The sequence below is a fragment of the Neoarius graeffei genome, chromosome 24, assembly GCF_027579695.1.
Source record: "Neoarius graeffei isolate fNeoGra1 chromosome 24, fNeoGra1.pri, whole genome shotgun sequence".
Lineage (NCBI taxonomy): Eukaryota > Metazoa > Chordata > Actinopteri > Siluriformes > Ariidae > Neoarius > Neoarius graeffei.
In genome coordinates, this window is record NC_083592.1 from 58,260,563 (window position 1) to 58,274,612 (window position 14,050).

The 14,050-nt window shown below is 41.4% G+C and overlaps 2 protein-coding genes across 4 annotated transcripts in view; one reads left to right on the forward strand and one right to left on the reverse strand.

The window, feature by feature from the left end:
* The window catches only part of emid1 (EMI domain containing 1), a 140,501-nt gene extending 131,342 nt beyond the window's left edge, over nucleotides 1–9,159 (forward strand). The window contains 2 exon segments of the mRNA XM_060907536.1: nucleotides 4,504–4,588; nucleotides 6,364–9,159. Coding sequence (XP_060763519.1) covers nucleotides 4,504–4,588; nucleotides 6,364–6,503 — 225 coding nt within the window. The 3' untranslated portion in view covers nucleotides 6,504–9,159.
* Nucleotides 9,160–9,493: 334 nt separating this feature from the next.
* On the reverse strand, nucleotides 9,494–14,026 carry rhbdd3 (rhomboid domain containing 3). Of its 3 annotated transcripts, none has more exons than XM_060907541.1 (6): nucleotides 13,959–14,020; nucleotides 13,333–13,503; nucleotides 12,872–13,255; nucleotides 12,418–12,541; nucleotides 11,008–11,259; nucleotides 9,494–9,927 (listed from the first exon to the last, which is right to left on the reverse strand). In XM_060907541.1, the coding sequence occupies exons 2-6, from the start codon at nucleotides 13,478–13,480 to the stop codon at nucleotides 9,768–9,770; spliced, it is 1,068 nt and encodes a 355-aa protein (XP_060763524.1). In that variant the 5' UTR covers nucleotides 13,481–13,503; nucleotides 13,959–14,020; the 3' UTR covers nucleotides 9,494–9,767. The 3 variants fall into 3 exon arrangements, with proteins under 3 accessions (XP_060763524.1, XP_060763525.1, XP_060763523.1); XM_060907542.1 differs by having other exon boundaries at nucleotides 13,939–14,018; XM_060907540.1 differs by having other exon boundaries at nucleotides 13,333–14,026.
* Between the last annotated feature and the right edge of the window lie 24 nt (nucleotides 14,027–14,050).

Here is a 14,050-nt window from a genome sequence, read left to right on the forward strand (position 1 = left end):
GGCGCGGTGCAGACTTGTCACTGATCTACACTGACTCTGTTAGGGGTGGTGGAGGTGTGGTGAGATAAGGATCCAAAAGCAGAACACAGACAGTAATGCAATAAATAAGGTGATTTAATCCAGAGAAAAAAGGGCGTGGCAAAAAGGTAAACAAACAGGACAAAAAACAAATGGCAAAATAGTCCGGGTAAAAAGAGACAAAAAACTTGACAAAAACACGAGACAGGCAAAGACAAAAACACTAGAGCAAAAAACCATGAACAAGAAAAACCACTTAGTGCAAAAAAACCATGAACCAGAAAAATAGCTAGAGCAAAAAACCATGAGCCGCAATAGAGGCACAGAAATGGCTAGAGTAGCAAACGAGACATTCTCGCAAAGTCAGAGTCTGAGAACGGCCTTTAAATATGCAGCGGTGAAAACCAGGAAGTGAGTTCAGGTGAGCGCTCGCTGAACAGGGAAGCAGGCAGGATGGAGTTCCCGTCCCGGATCGGCGCTGACGTGGGAGAACCGTAATCTCCGGAGTGGATGTCCGGGGCGGAGCATGACAGACTCACATAAAACCCTTTGTTTTGAAATCGATAAAATAAATCCCAATCCCACCTTCCTTTTGCATAGGTTTAGACCAAACTTCGGAGCATCTTTAGTGCTTTTAGGAACAGCGTTTTCTTTCATCATCTGTAATTCTTCCTCACTTACGGTGATGAAGTGATTGGAGCCATTTTGCCGAGTCGCTCGAGGTGATTATCAGGAAATAAATAATACGAATCTCTCGACCAATCAGAGCACACGATTTCCTATAATCACCTGTGTATTTATACTGATACGCCATAGCTGTATGAAAGCCTGAATCCAAACAGTTCTGATTGCCCCGCCTCCTCTACTTCATTTCCTTTCATTTTGTTTCATTAAACCTCAGAAGTGTGAATCAAGTCAAGTTAACTTTGTATATTCCGCCATATGTACAGAACACAGACAGGATTGAAACGTGATTTCTCCCAGACCCTCGGTGTAAACGTAAATACACAGACAAAACAAGTATTTACAGTGGTGCTTGAAAGTTTGTGAACCCTTTAGAATTTTCTATATTTCTGCATAAATATGACCTCAAACATCATCAGATTTTCACACAAGTCCTAAAAGTAGATAAAGAGAACCCAGTTAAACAAATGAGACCAAAATATTATACTCGGTCATTTATTTATTGAGGAAAATGATCCAATATTACATATCTGTGAGTGGCAAAAGTATGTGACCCTCTAGGATTAGCAGTTAATTTGAAGGTGAAATTAGAGTCAGGTGTTTTCAATCAATGGGACGACAATCAGGTTGTGAGTGGGCACCCTGTTTTATTTAAAGAACAGGGATCTATCAAAGTCTGATCTTCACAACACATGTTTGTGGAAGTGTATCATGGCACGAACAAAGGAGATTTCTGAGGACCTCAGAAAAAGCGTTGTTGATGCTCATCAGGCTGGAAAAGGTTACAAAACTATCTCTAAAGAGTTTGGACTCCACCAATCCACAGTCAGACAGATTGTGTACAAATGGAGGAAATTCAAGACCATTGTTACCCTCCCCAGGAGTGGTTGACCAACAAAGACCACTCCAAGAGCAAGGCGTGTAATAGTCAGCGAGGTCACAAAGGACCCCAGGGTAACTTCTAAGCAACTGAAGGCCTCTCTCACATTGGCTAATGTTAATGTTCATGAGTCCACCATCAGGAGAACACTGAACAACAATGGTGTGCATGGCAGGGTTGCAAGGAGAAAGCCACTGCTCTCCAAAAAGAATGTTGCTGCTCGTCTGCAGTTTGCTAAAGATCATGTGGACAAGCCAGAAGGCTATTGGAAAAATGTTTTGTGGACGGATGAGACCAAAATAGAACTTTTTGGTTTAAATGAGAAGCGTTATGTTTGGAGAAAGGAAAACACTGCATTCGAGCATAAGAACCTTATCCCATCTGTGAAACATGGTGGTGGTAGTATCATGGTTTGGGCCTGTTTTGCTGCATCTGGGCCAGGACGGCTTGCCATCATTGATGGAACAATGAATTCTGAATTATACCAGCGAATTCTAAAGGAAAATGTCAGGACATCTGTCCATGAACTGAATCTCAAGAGAAGGTGGGTCATGCAGCAAGACAACGACCCTAAGCGCACAAGTCGTTCTACCAAAGAATGGTTAAAGAAGAATAAAGTTAATGTTTTGGAATGGCCAAGTCAAAGTCCTGACCTTAATCCAATGGAAATGTTGTGGAAGGACCTGAAGCGAGCAGTTCATATGAGGAAACCCACCAACATCCCAGAGTTGAAGCTGTTCTGTACGGAGGAACGGGCTAAAATTCCTCCAAGCCGGTGTGCAGGACTGATCAACAGTTACCGCAAACGTTTAGTTGCAGTTATTGCTGCACAAGGGGGTCACACCAGATACTGAAAGCAAAGGTTCACATACTTTTGCCACTCACAGATATGTAATATCGGATCATTTTCCTCAATAAATAAATGACCAAGTATAATATTTTTGTCTCATTTGTTTAACTGGGTTCTCTTTATCTACTTTTAGGACTTGTGGTAAAATCTGATGATGTTTGAGGTCATATTTATGCAGAAATATAGAAAATTCTAAAGGGTTCACAAACTTTCAAGCACCACTGTGGGGGGGGGGGGGGGGAATCACACAAGCAGAAATGGTGCAAATATCTACAGTGTGCAAAATAATGTCCCATTTACAGGTTGTTTAGTGAGCAGATGTGGGGTTTTTTTTTAATGTAGTAGTAAAAAATAATATCACTCAATAGAAAATAATGCTGGAGTAATACTGTATGCTTTTTTTTTGTTTAGAAAAAAAGCACCACCTTTTTAATCTTCCGATTATCTTAATATCAGGGGAAAAAAATCTTACAGAAATGATAGAATTAACTTCATTTGGGATTCATTCACCAAAATAGTAAGGTTTTGTCAGATTTGTTAGGAAGAAAACAGATGAAGATAACAAGATCAATTATTTATTTTCCTTTTAATCACAAATTCACTCAAGCGAAGCAGCTTTATGGCAGGACACGCTGTATCCAGGTCCTGTGTGAGTGCACTATGGATGTGTTTTAGTGAGTAATATTCAGTCATAATGTAGTTTTCGTGTATAACTAATTGACTAAAGCAAGTCTGTACGAGTACATCCAGCAGGATTTAACCTAAATATAATTTAGTGTGTAATAATAATAATAATAGTGAAAGATGGAACAGATCCCCTCTGTCATGCTGTACTGGCCCAGAAGGAATACAGAGTATGTCCTGATCCTATTGGCCAGTACATACACCGGAACATATGCAAACATTATAAAATAAAAGTCTCAGATTATTGGTCTAAACACCAACCTGCTGACGTCACCACTAATAAGAAAGTTACATTACTCTGGGATCTCCCAATCCACACCGACAGAAACATGCCTGCAAACAGGCCAGATATTCTCATTAAAGACCATAATGCTAGAACATGCCTTATGTCGTACCGATTAATGTTAATATTTCTGTTAAAGAACACAAAAAAGTTGGAAAGTATAAAGATCTTGAAATAGAAATTGCAAGGATGTGGAATCTTAGGACGACAACAGTCCCAGTTATTATTGGGGCACTTGGGATGATCAGGAAAGGTTTGGAAGAGAACATGAAGAAAATTCCTGGAAACAACATCATCCAGATAATGCAGAAGATTGCACTGACTGGCAGCGCTCAGAGATGAAGGGAAACCCTCACCATACCATTGTGATACTTTCCGCAAAGTAACTTCAGTCTTTCTACTCTTGGACTCCAGAGGAGACGTGGTGATGGGCTTTTATATTGAACCTGCCAAGAAAAAAATAATAAAATTTAAAAAAAGTAGCTTTGGTGCAAGAACATCCCGAACCAGAATTTGACGAGATGACATGAATGATGAAGGATATTAATTTCACGTTCTGTGTGTCTTTTTTTTTAAATGACTTTTTAAAACAGCTGTTTTATATATTCAGCCATTTTTTAGCAATTGCAGTAAACTTACGGGTAAATGTTCACCATGTGGCTCATTTCAGGGCCAGAAAAATATAAACAGAGTGAAAAATTAGTGAAATCTGTACTTCAGCTTTAAACGATCTCCAACTCTGTTTCATAAAGAGTTGTTCATTTCAAACGCCGTATTTTACTCTGGATGTTTGTGTTTATTGCATGATCCTGACTAAAAAAACATCCAAGGTGGCTGTGACCTGTGCTGTTATCTGCATGCTTGTGTTTTTGTTTTTATTTTTTTAACCTTACAGCATGGCCTAAAGAAGAAAACCAAAGACAGTCTGAGATGGGGGGGGGGTAATGATAGTATGATAGTCGCAGATGTGTTATAATGTCTTGAATCATATATTTAACCCTTTTAACTTCTAATATTGAATAACTCAACAACTTTGAACGTCTTTGCATCGTGGCAAGCGCTTGGTTTGGCTGCTGGTCCCATAAGCTGTATCTGTCTCAACAGGGCGACGGCATACACCAAATCCGTGAGGCCCTGAAGATCTTAGCCGAGAGGGTTTTAATCCTCGAGACTATGATCGGTATCCACGGTGAGTAGGCAGGACAAAAAGTCAGAGGTCAGGGGGTCAGATCAGATCATGAGTGGTGGGAGACAAGGGGACGGACGGGCACTCAGGGGAGGGGACAGAGCCCCGCCCCCAGCAGCACCCTGCTAACCCTGATGCAGGAACCTCACTGCTCTTGATCTTTGGTAGGACGTTAGTTTGAAGATGTTGCAAGACTTGCAGGCTGACCTGGAGCTGCTGGCTCGCAGGGTGCAGCTGCTGGAGGCGATCATCTGGCCAGGTAACCATGCAGTTTGCAATGCGCTGCCCTCTGCTGGACTTCTAAAGAATTCAAGAGCAGCCAGTGCCAGTATTACAGTCATATAGCCTTAAAACGTAGGTGATGTGAGATACAAGAAGGTTCTGGTCTACAGAAATGGACTTGAGCATCTTCCTTTCATTTTAGATTCATTATATAAAAGAGTTTACAGAAGTCTGAGATGATACAGTGCAGACGGTAAGTAACTGGACAGTGACTTGTCTGAATTCATGATCAGAGTTTTCTGCTCCAGTCCTGGTGAACCCTGAGACCTGGGTCAGACCTGGTATTAATGTCTGTCTCAGGTGATCCGACTACAGGTGAAGAAAGATCACTCAGCACACACAGGTGCACTTCCCAACAACCAGCATGAAAACTTTCTCAGCTGAACATCCTGTTCCTGAAGTAAAAGTAATTCTGCCATGGTGCTGCTGAGTTCTGGACTCTGATTGGTCAGAAGGTGTTGATTAATTCTCTGTAACAGCAGCTCTGACAGTAGTGCAGATTTATAAATAATCCACTTGTTCTTATACATTATTGTTTCTATAGCAACATGTTTATTAGCTCATCTGTCCATGAGGCCAATGAGCTGTCACCATGGCGTCGCGTCCATCGTCCACAATTCAGTTAAATCGTATCTCCTCCATCAGTTCTCCGCAGATTTCTGTTCCGATCATTTTGTTTGAAAGAACTCATCACTCTGCACAAAACTTGGTCGTTGTTTTGTCAATTTTTTTGCTAACGAGCTACTAATTAGGCCAAATGAACGAATTTTCCAGGCCTCTCACTCTAATTGTATCTCCTCTCTCATTTATCATCTGATTCCAGTTCTGATCGATGTTTTAGGTCGATCTTCCCTTGAGGAACAAAACTTGGTTGTTTGTTTATTGATGTTCCTGTTGTAAACAGTTTGTTGTGGAGGTTGGTCCTCTCTCACATCGTCACATTACAGTTCTGTTTGATGTTTTGGTCGTCATGGTTGTTTTGATGGCAGGCCAGATGAGCTCCTACATCCCTGATGTTCTGGTGTAACACTTACGGAAGGAGTCTCCAGTGTCAGTGCTGTGTAACAGTCAGCGGTGAAGCTGTGAGTTTAAGTTTTCCAACATCTTCAGGACAGAGGAGGAGTTTAAGAAACTTCTTTGCGGTTTCCTGGTGCGATTGTGGAAGCAAAACTCTGAGTCAGTCTCCCTGCCAGTGTTTCCTTACGATATTTCAGTAACTCCAATGTATCCTAAACTGATTTCCATTTCATTTCACTTCAATTTCACACATGAATTAATTAAGCATGAAGGACCGCCTCCTTGTCGTGACATGGTTGATTCAGACTGTACAGAGATTAAAAAGGATAGTCCTGAAGACGTCACTGTCCAGTGATCCGTCTCCTGCACTGTATGTGGTGAAAGTGTGATAGCAGGTTGTTTTTCTTCCACATGATGATGTTTGGAGGCTGAACTTAGACCCATTTCTCAGCACTTCCCCTTGTCTATCTCTCGCACAGAGCCTGATGGAGGATCCGGAGACGGCCCATACAGCACCCCGTCTACGGACTTCTTCCGGAGCAAGCGGGCCAGCATCCTGCCCCTCTGGGTCAAACCGCCGTCCATCTTTACTGAGTCTAAAATCCAAGAGAAGTCCTAAAGAGCCAAACTCTCACTCATTCCAGCTTGGACTGGCAAACCCTCGCACGTCCCTATAACACGTACCATCCTACAGGTCCACTCACTCACTCTGGAACATACCATTGAATAAGGAAGGGGGGGGGGGGAAACACCTCAGGGAAAGAACCAAGTGGTGCTGCAGAAGTTTACCATCTCAACTGGAAGTCAGTCTTTAACTTCAGTCTCCTTTTTGCTTGCATGAAACAAAGAAAAGGAAAGAAACTAAAAAAGAGAAATATTCTAATGGTGCTTGAATTATGATTATACGATGTGGGACAATAAAGGGACGAGACAAGCTGGTACACATGACGGAGACGAACATCAGGTTATTATTCGCCGAAGTCGCTATATATATATTTTAATAGAGCCCTTAGGGAAGCTAGGAAATGTATCGTATGTAGGAAAACATGTATTCGCTATTCATTTTTCAAACATTTAAGCAATAAATTAGTTAGCCTCCCTAGCATTAAGTGCACTATTTTAGATTTTTTGTCTTTTTTTATTATTGTAGAGAAGCAAGAATGAAATAGAATCCCATGCAAAGGCTTTAAGTTAAACATAACTTACCTGACGCTTGACATTTTGACTTTGTGTAATCTGTATCTATTTATTTGCAAGGTTTTTTTTATTATTTGGAATTTATTACTAAAATATCATGTAGAGTTCCTCACCATGCTTAGAGTTTTGAGTTTCCACCACAATTAACGCCAAGTTCGTGAGACACCATTTCAGCCCAGGTTTTATTTTACTTTGTTAGAATTTTAACAATGAGCTCAAACACAAGCCCCGCCCTCCAACCATGACATCATAGTAATTAAGGATCTAAATAAGTAGTGATTGGAAACAGTTTGTGTGGGGTTTTTTTCTTGATTTTTTTTCAGCCTGAAGATATATATTTAGGGTGGAGGAGAAAAAAAAGTCATCATGTAGAAACCCAGAATTTTGCAGGAAAGTCCTGAATCTTGGCTGTTACCCGTTTCTGGCATTAATTTTCTTCACGACCATAAAACAGCTTTCAATTTCCCAGTTATTCGACTGTAAAAGTAGAAATTTTATAAGTTTGTGCTTGGACCCCATTGATTGCTGCTCATAGGATTGATATACACACACTCACCGGCCACTTTAATAGGAAATTGTTGTTGTTGGTTCTAAGATCCCTGTTCTTGGCTGCAGGAGTGGAACCCAATGTGTTCTTCTGTTTTCTGTTGCATGCTGAGATGCTTTTCTGCTCACCACGGTTGTAAAGAGTGATTATATGAGTTATCCTATATCCTATATCCTATACTATATCCTTCCTGGCTAAAAAGCTCAAACCAATCTGTCCATTTCCCTCTGACCCTCTCTTATCAACAAGGCGTTTGTTTCCACCCACAGAACTGTCGCTCACTCACTTGATGCTTGTTTTTTGTTTTCTGCACCGTTCTGTGTAAACTCTAGAGACTGTTGTGTGTGAAAACCCCAGGAGGAGATCAGCAGCTTCTGAAATACTCAAACCAGTCCATCTGGATCAAACCAACAATTTTTCCCATTCTGATGTTTGAACATTGTGAACATTAACTGAAGCTCTTGATTTGTATCTGTGGGATTTGATGCATCGTGCTGCTGGCGAGGGATCGGCTGATTACAGAACTGCAGAAAACAGCAGGCGGATGTAGGAGTGTTCCTAATAAAATGGCCAGTGAGTGTATATATCATAAAATTATAAAACTCCCTTTAAAGCATACATACAACATCAAGAACAAAAAAAAACCCTATATAATATTTTTCTGAAATGAATTTTGCTAAAATTGCTGACACTTCTGTGTTTATCTGGGGCAGAATATTTCGGGGGGGGGGGGTCTGCAGTGAAAATAAATCTGGGCTAAAATCGTGTCTCGTTCACTTGCCGTACATCACAGACATCTTGATAGGAAAATGTCTCTTGGTGCAATGTGGATTAAACAAATGCATTTACGTGTTCTTCAGTTGTCAAAGTTACTTCGAGGGCATTCTTCTCTTATTTTTTTTCAAAAAATACAAAATCATGATGATCATGACCTACACACTCTTCAGAGAACCCTTAAAGGTTCTTTGTCTGTCCTTCAGGGGAACCTTTCAAAGTTCTGCAAACCTAAGGACCTTTGATTAATCACTGAACCCCTAAAGAACCTCTGAAGAACCTTTTTTCTTCTCTCGAGTCGACAAACACACACATGGACAGTTCCTTCAGCTGCTTCACTGAAGATCAGTTGAGGAGAACTGCAGAAATTAACTCGCGTGCAACTTGAATCTTTTTTCTCTTTTTAAATCGTTCTCCTGTTCAAATGCTCAGCTGACTTCCTTCTCACAGACTCGTCTTGTCTTGTCTTTTTAAAAATCTTGATCTAAATGTTAATTATTTAAAACAAAACAATTATTTGTTCGTGTTTGTGTTTTGTATGACGAGTCACATGACGTCATGTTGGATTTTCTTTTCTCCCCTCAGTATTTTATGCTTCTGAAAACGTTTTGCTCGGATTTCGTCTTGTGTTTGGAATCGTGTTAAAACAATAAAGTGTTTGGTGTTCCTTCCTTCCTTCATTTCCTTTAAAACGTCATCTTTTGTGCGTATGACGGCTGTATGTGTAATGGATAACAATTTAAACACAATCTGATATTAAAACTGATCTCCTTTTTGATTTTTTTTATTTAATTTTTTTATTTGTCATTTTGCATCAATATCTGTCAGCAAAACTATTTAAAAAGAATTCTCATGAATTAATCTGAAAATACAGGGATTTAACTCGCCTCTGTACACCACACTACAAAATAAATGTGAATAAATTGAGTTAATAAAAGTTAATAATAAATACATTATAATTGGGTTCACAGCCTTCTTCAAAGAGGAAATAAATGTGTATAATTAATACCGTTGACAAAAAAAAAATCCATCAATAAATCCTTCAGTAGATACATTCATAGATTAATTAAAAAAAAAAAAAAACACTACGGTTTTATTGCCAGATTTTATTTTTTGAAGATTACATTTATAGATATTTTATTAATATTTTGCTGATTGTACAGCTGGAAGAAGGATGACTTTCTCCTTACACACACACACACACACACACACACACACACACACACAGGACAATAAATAACACTTCAGTTTTCTCTGCTCCAGATGTAACAGGCAGAAAAGTCTGGTTCTGTCTGAAGCACGCGTATTATACATTCGACTTTGTTCGTATTTGTATTATGGGATGTTGTCCACACCGTCCCTGAGTCACATGCTTGGCGCTTTCTTCCCTTTAGAGACGACCACAGTGTCCTCACCAACCTGGTCATCGATCAGCAGAGAAATTGCTCCGTCCAGATGTGGAGTCGCCGCCAGAGCCACGACGGCTTTCTCCATCGGAAAGCCCATCTTCTCCAGCTGCTGCAGCCTGATGATCATAATAATAATAATAATAATAATAGGAGAGAGTTTTCTCCAAATGTACTCAGTCAGCCATGACACTGGTTTGGGGGGTGTTTAGTTTTGCTCTGTAGCTTTGACGCAAACAAACTGTCACAAAGGTCAAATCCTCATTAAACTTTGTCATCTAATTTAAAATCCGAGTTCCAACGCGCAGTTGAATGTCAAACTCCTTGACTTCCACTGACTAATGAGCTGAATTTCCGAGCGGACGTAAACCCAGCCACGGTATTTTCACTCCATCAGTTTGCAAACTTTATTTACAACTTCACAGAGATTTTCAGGGAGTTTTTGGATTAAAAAAATTAAATAAATAAAAATACTGCATGGAAAATATTACATTCTAATAAACAGCAACTAAAATTAAAACATGCAACAAAGAAAGCTCCTGATCTTCCATAACTTGGTTCAAACAAGAGTCATCAGGAGAGGACAGACACACACACACACACACACACGAAACCCCACTCCAAAATTTTCCTAAGTTGAATTGGTTGCCATGGAGATACAAAAAAAAAAAAAAAAAAATCACAGAAATCCCAAAATGTTAAAAGGCACAACTCCTCTAGTCACTTAACTGTCATGTTTCGTGAAAAAATTCCTAATAGTTTAAGTTATGCTCCGGAAATTATGTTTACAGACAGACAGACAGAGCAATAGCTATATGCCGGGGGGATAAAAAGGATCAAATCCCCTGACTTCCCATACCTTGGATCGACTTCTTAAAATTCCATTCCATGATATTCTGGAAATTCCACAACCAGTGGGAATCCTGTACACTTTTACAGCTTGTGTCAGGAATATTTACACATTTCAGCTCAAAGTGAAACTGTGTTATCATTTCAATCATTTCCAGCGTTTAACTCTTTGGAGGCGGGGCCTAAGAGGTGGAGTGACACCCGTTCTCCAACATGGCCACCAGAAAACATTGTGGTTTTGTCCCAGTTTATAAACGACGGGACGTTCCAGCATCAGTGTGAGAGCTGAATGTGGTTTGAGGTTGAAAGATTTGTTCCATTTTGCACATTAAAACTGAAACCTCACATACCTTAATGAAGAAACGGAGGATTTCTTGACTTCCACTTTATCCACCGTGCCTTCAGGGGCGTCCCGCAGCGATGCCACTATCCCCGCTCTTAGCAACTCCTCGTCCAATAGCTGCTCGTCTGTCGCCATAACAGGTTCTTGTTGCCACTGGGGCGTGGTGTGTATCCACGGCTGCAGGCGTGTGTGATCCTCCAACTGGGACCTGCTGGTAGAAGCAATGTGTCCCGTCTGAGAGTCAACATGAGGTAAAGGTCTGAAAAGGAAACAAGACAACACCAGCTTGCATCACCTTCGTAACAGTGTGGTTCAGTAAGGTCTCATTATCTCTAGCCGCTTTATCCTTCTACAGGGTCACAGGCAAGCTGGAGCCTATCCCAGCTGACTACGGGCGAAAGGCGGGGTACACCCTGGACAAGTCGCCAGGTCATCACAGGGCTGACACATAGACACAGACAACCATTCACACTCACATTCACACCTACGCTCAATTTAGAGTCACCAGTTAACCTAACCTGCATGTCTTTGGACTGTGGGGGAAACCGGAGCACCCGGAGGAAACCCACGCGGACACGGGGAGAACATGCAAACTCCGCACAGAAAGGCCCTCGCCGGCCACGGGGCTCGAACCCAGGACCTTCTTGCTGTGAGGCGACAGTGCTAACCACTACACCACCGTGCCGCCACGAGACATATAATTTTGAAAATTTTTCCAGGTGTAAAAAAAAAAAAAAAGTCCCATCAAACACAAACAAAACATGATGGTTCCAGACTATAGAATAAGGAAAAGTACAGCTTGGTACCATTATTTCTGAGAGTACATAAGACACAATAAGCAAAGCAAATTAAAAGAACAAATTTTTAAAAATACAGAGAAGCTTGAGGAGATTTTCAACATCTCATCTCACATCTCATTATCTGTAGCGGCTTTATCCTGTTCTACAGGGTCACAGGCGAGCTGGAGCCTATCCCAGCTGACTACGGGCGAAAGGCGGGGTTCACCCTGGACAAGTCGCCAGGTCATCACAGGGCCGACACATAGACACAGACAACCATTCACACTCACATTCACACCTACGCTCAATTTAGAGTCACCAGTTAACCTAACCTGCATGTCTTTGGACTGTGGGGGAAACCGGAGCACCCGGAGGAAACCCACGCGGACACGGGGAGAACATGCAAACTCCACACAGAAAGGCCCTCGCCGGCCACGGGGCTCGAACCCGGACCTTCTTGCTGTGAGGCGACAGCGCTAACCACTACACCACCGTGCCGCCCGATTTTCAACATACAAAACACAAACAATAAGCTTTTTCTGTGTGTCTGTGATGCCCGATGTAGTGAGCGTATACAGTGAACAGGAAGTGATTTTGGATTGATAGGGAAGGATTTTAATGTAAAATCATGCAGTAACCTCTGTGTGGGGCTGATGTAGGTTGGTAGTTGATATTTATTGGAAACGTAGAGCCATACTGGCAGACAGGAGCACACACCAAGACCCTCGATCCGCTGCAGGATCTCAATTAACTCAGTGCTGTCTTGGAAATATGATAAGGACAGTCATTTGGATAAATATATACAGTACATACATATACACGTATACAATGATTATTCTATATTAATCCTATCTTAAGGGAAGCCATGGCCGAATGGTGAGAGGATCAACTTTGGGACCATAAGGTTGCTGGTTTGATTCCCTGGACCAGCAGGAATGGCTGAAGTGCCTTTGAGCAAGGCACCTTATCCCCAACTGCTCCCCAGGTTGCTCTGGGTGTGTTGTGGATCGCTCTGGATAAGAGCGTCTGCTAAATGCTTGTAATGTAATGAAATGTAATGTGATTCTATAGAGTAGCCAAGGTGAAGGATACAGTTAAGCCCCAGGCAGATGGCGTAGAAGTGCAGAAGACCTGGTGCGCTTGGAAGAACGAACAAATCAACAAGCAAAACAAGCCAAGGCAAGGACCAGGGAGGCAGACAGCACAGGGCTCGTTTACGTTTGCTCTGTCGACACTGAGCCGCGAACAGGGCCAGCTGGGTGCCCGAGTAGCCACATATCCGACTGGCTTCGTCGCCTGTGACGAACAGGAAAAGGGCGTAAATAGGGGGAAGGAGCACTGTCGAGACAAGAGACAGGACAAGGAAGACCAGCGTTCCCCACTTCCTCTCCTGACTTGGGCCGAGATACAGCAAGAGGGCAACATCATGGAGCAAAGACACAAAGTCATCATGACTCACAGCGTAGAAGATAAAATCTGCAAAAGAAATAGTGTGCAATAAGTTAAGATGATGCAGATGATCTCGACTAAGGTTAAAGCAAGACACAACTTACCATAGACACCTGGGAATTCAGCTCCTGGCCCTAAACTCAGGCTGGCATTAAGTCCACAAAGCCAGACTAATAAGATCAGGAGGAGGATCAGAGCTGTGCCACTGCACAGCCCTGAGCTCCTGGAGCCAAACCACAGCCTTGGCCACATTGTAACTCAGACTGCTGGATCATCTGATAAACAGGGCAGAAAGTTCTACATTCTATTATTATTATGAATAAAACTTCTCCAAGTCCACCAGGCTGCTTTCAGTTCATCTAAGTTCTGATATAAACACAGGCATAAGGTCGCAAGGAAGAGCTATTAGCTCCATATACGGTTATATTTTAAACAATAATTTATTTGTAAGCATATATTTAGATGCTTTAAAAATACAACACTGAAACAAACTATTATATTCCATATTTCTACATTCTTTCATTATATTATAGTTTATTTTCGATTTCAGATCCTTTTGACACGGACACTTCCTGTTACAGTCAGGCGAGTCCATTCGAGTATATATTTAAAACTACACACACAGATAGCTTCCTATTGGAAAGTCTTTTCAAGAATAATTCAACAGTTAAACACGTGTATCATCAAATAAGTATAAAAGCTAAAAATACAAGTTTAAAGACGTGTGTACGCTTATCTGGCAATCTTCCGCCCCTACGAAGTAAAACATGGTACATCCAGCAGTGGAGTTTGTTTTTACGCGCATGCGCATTTTAATCATCC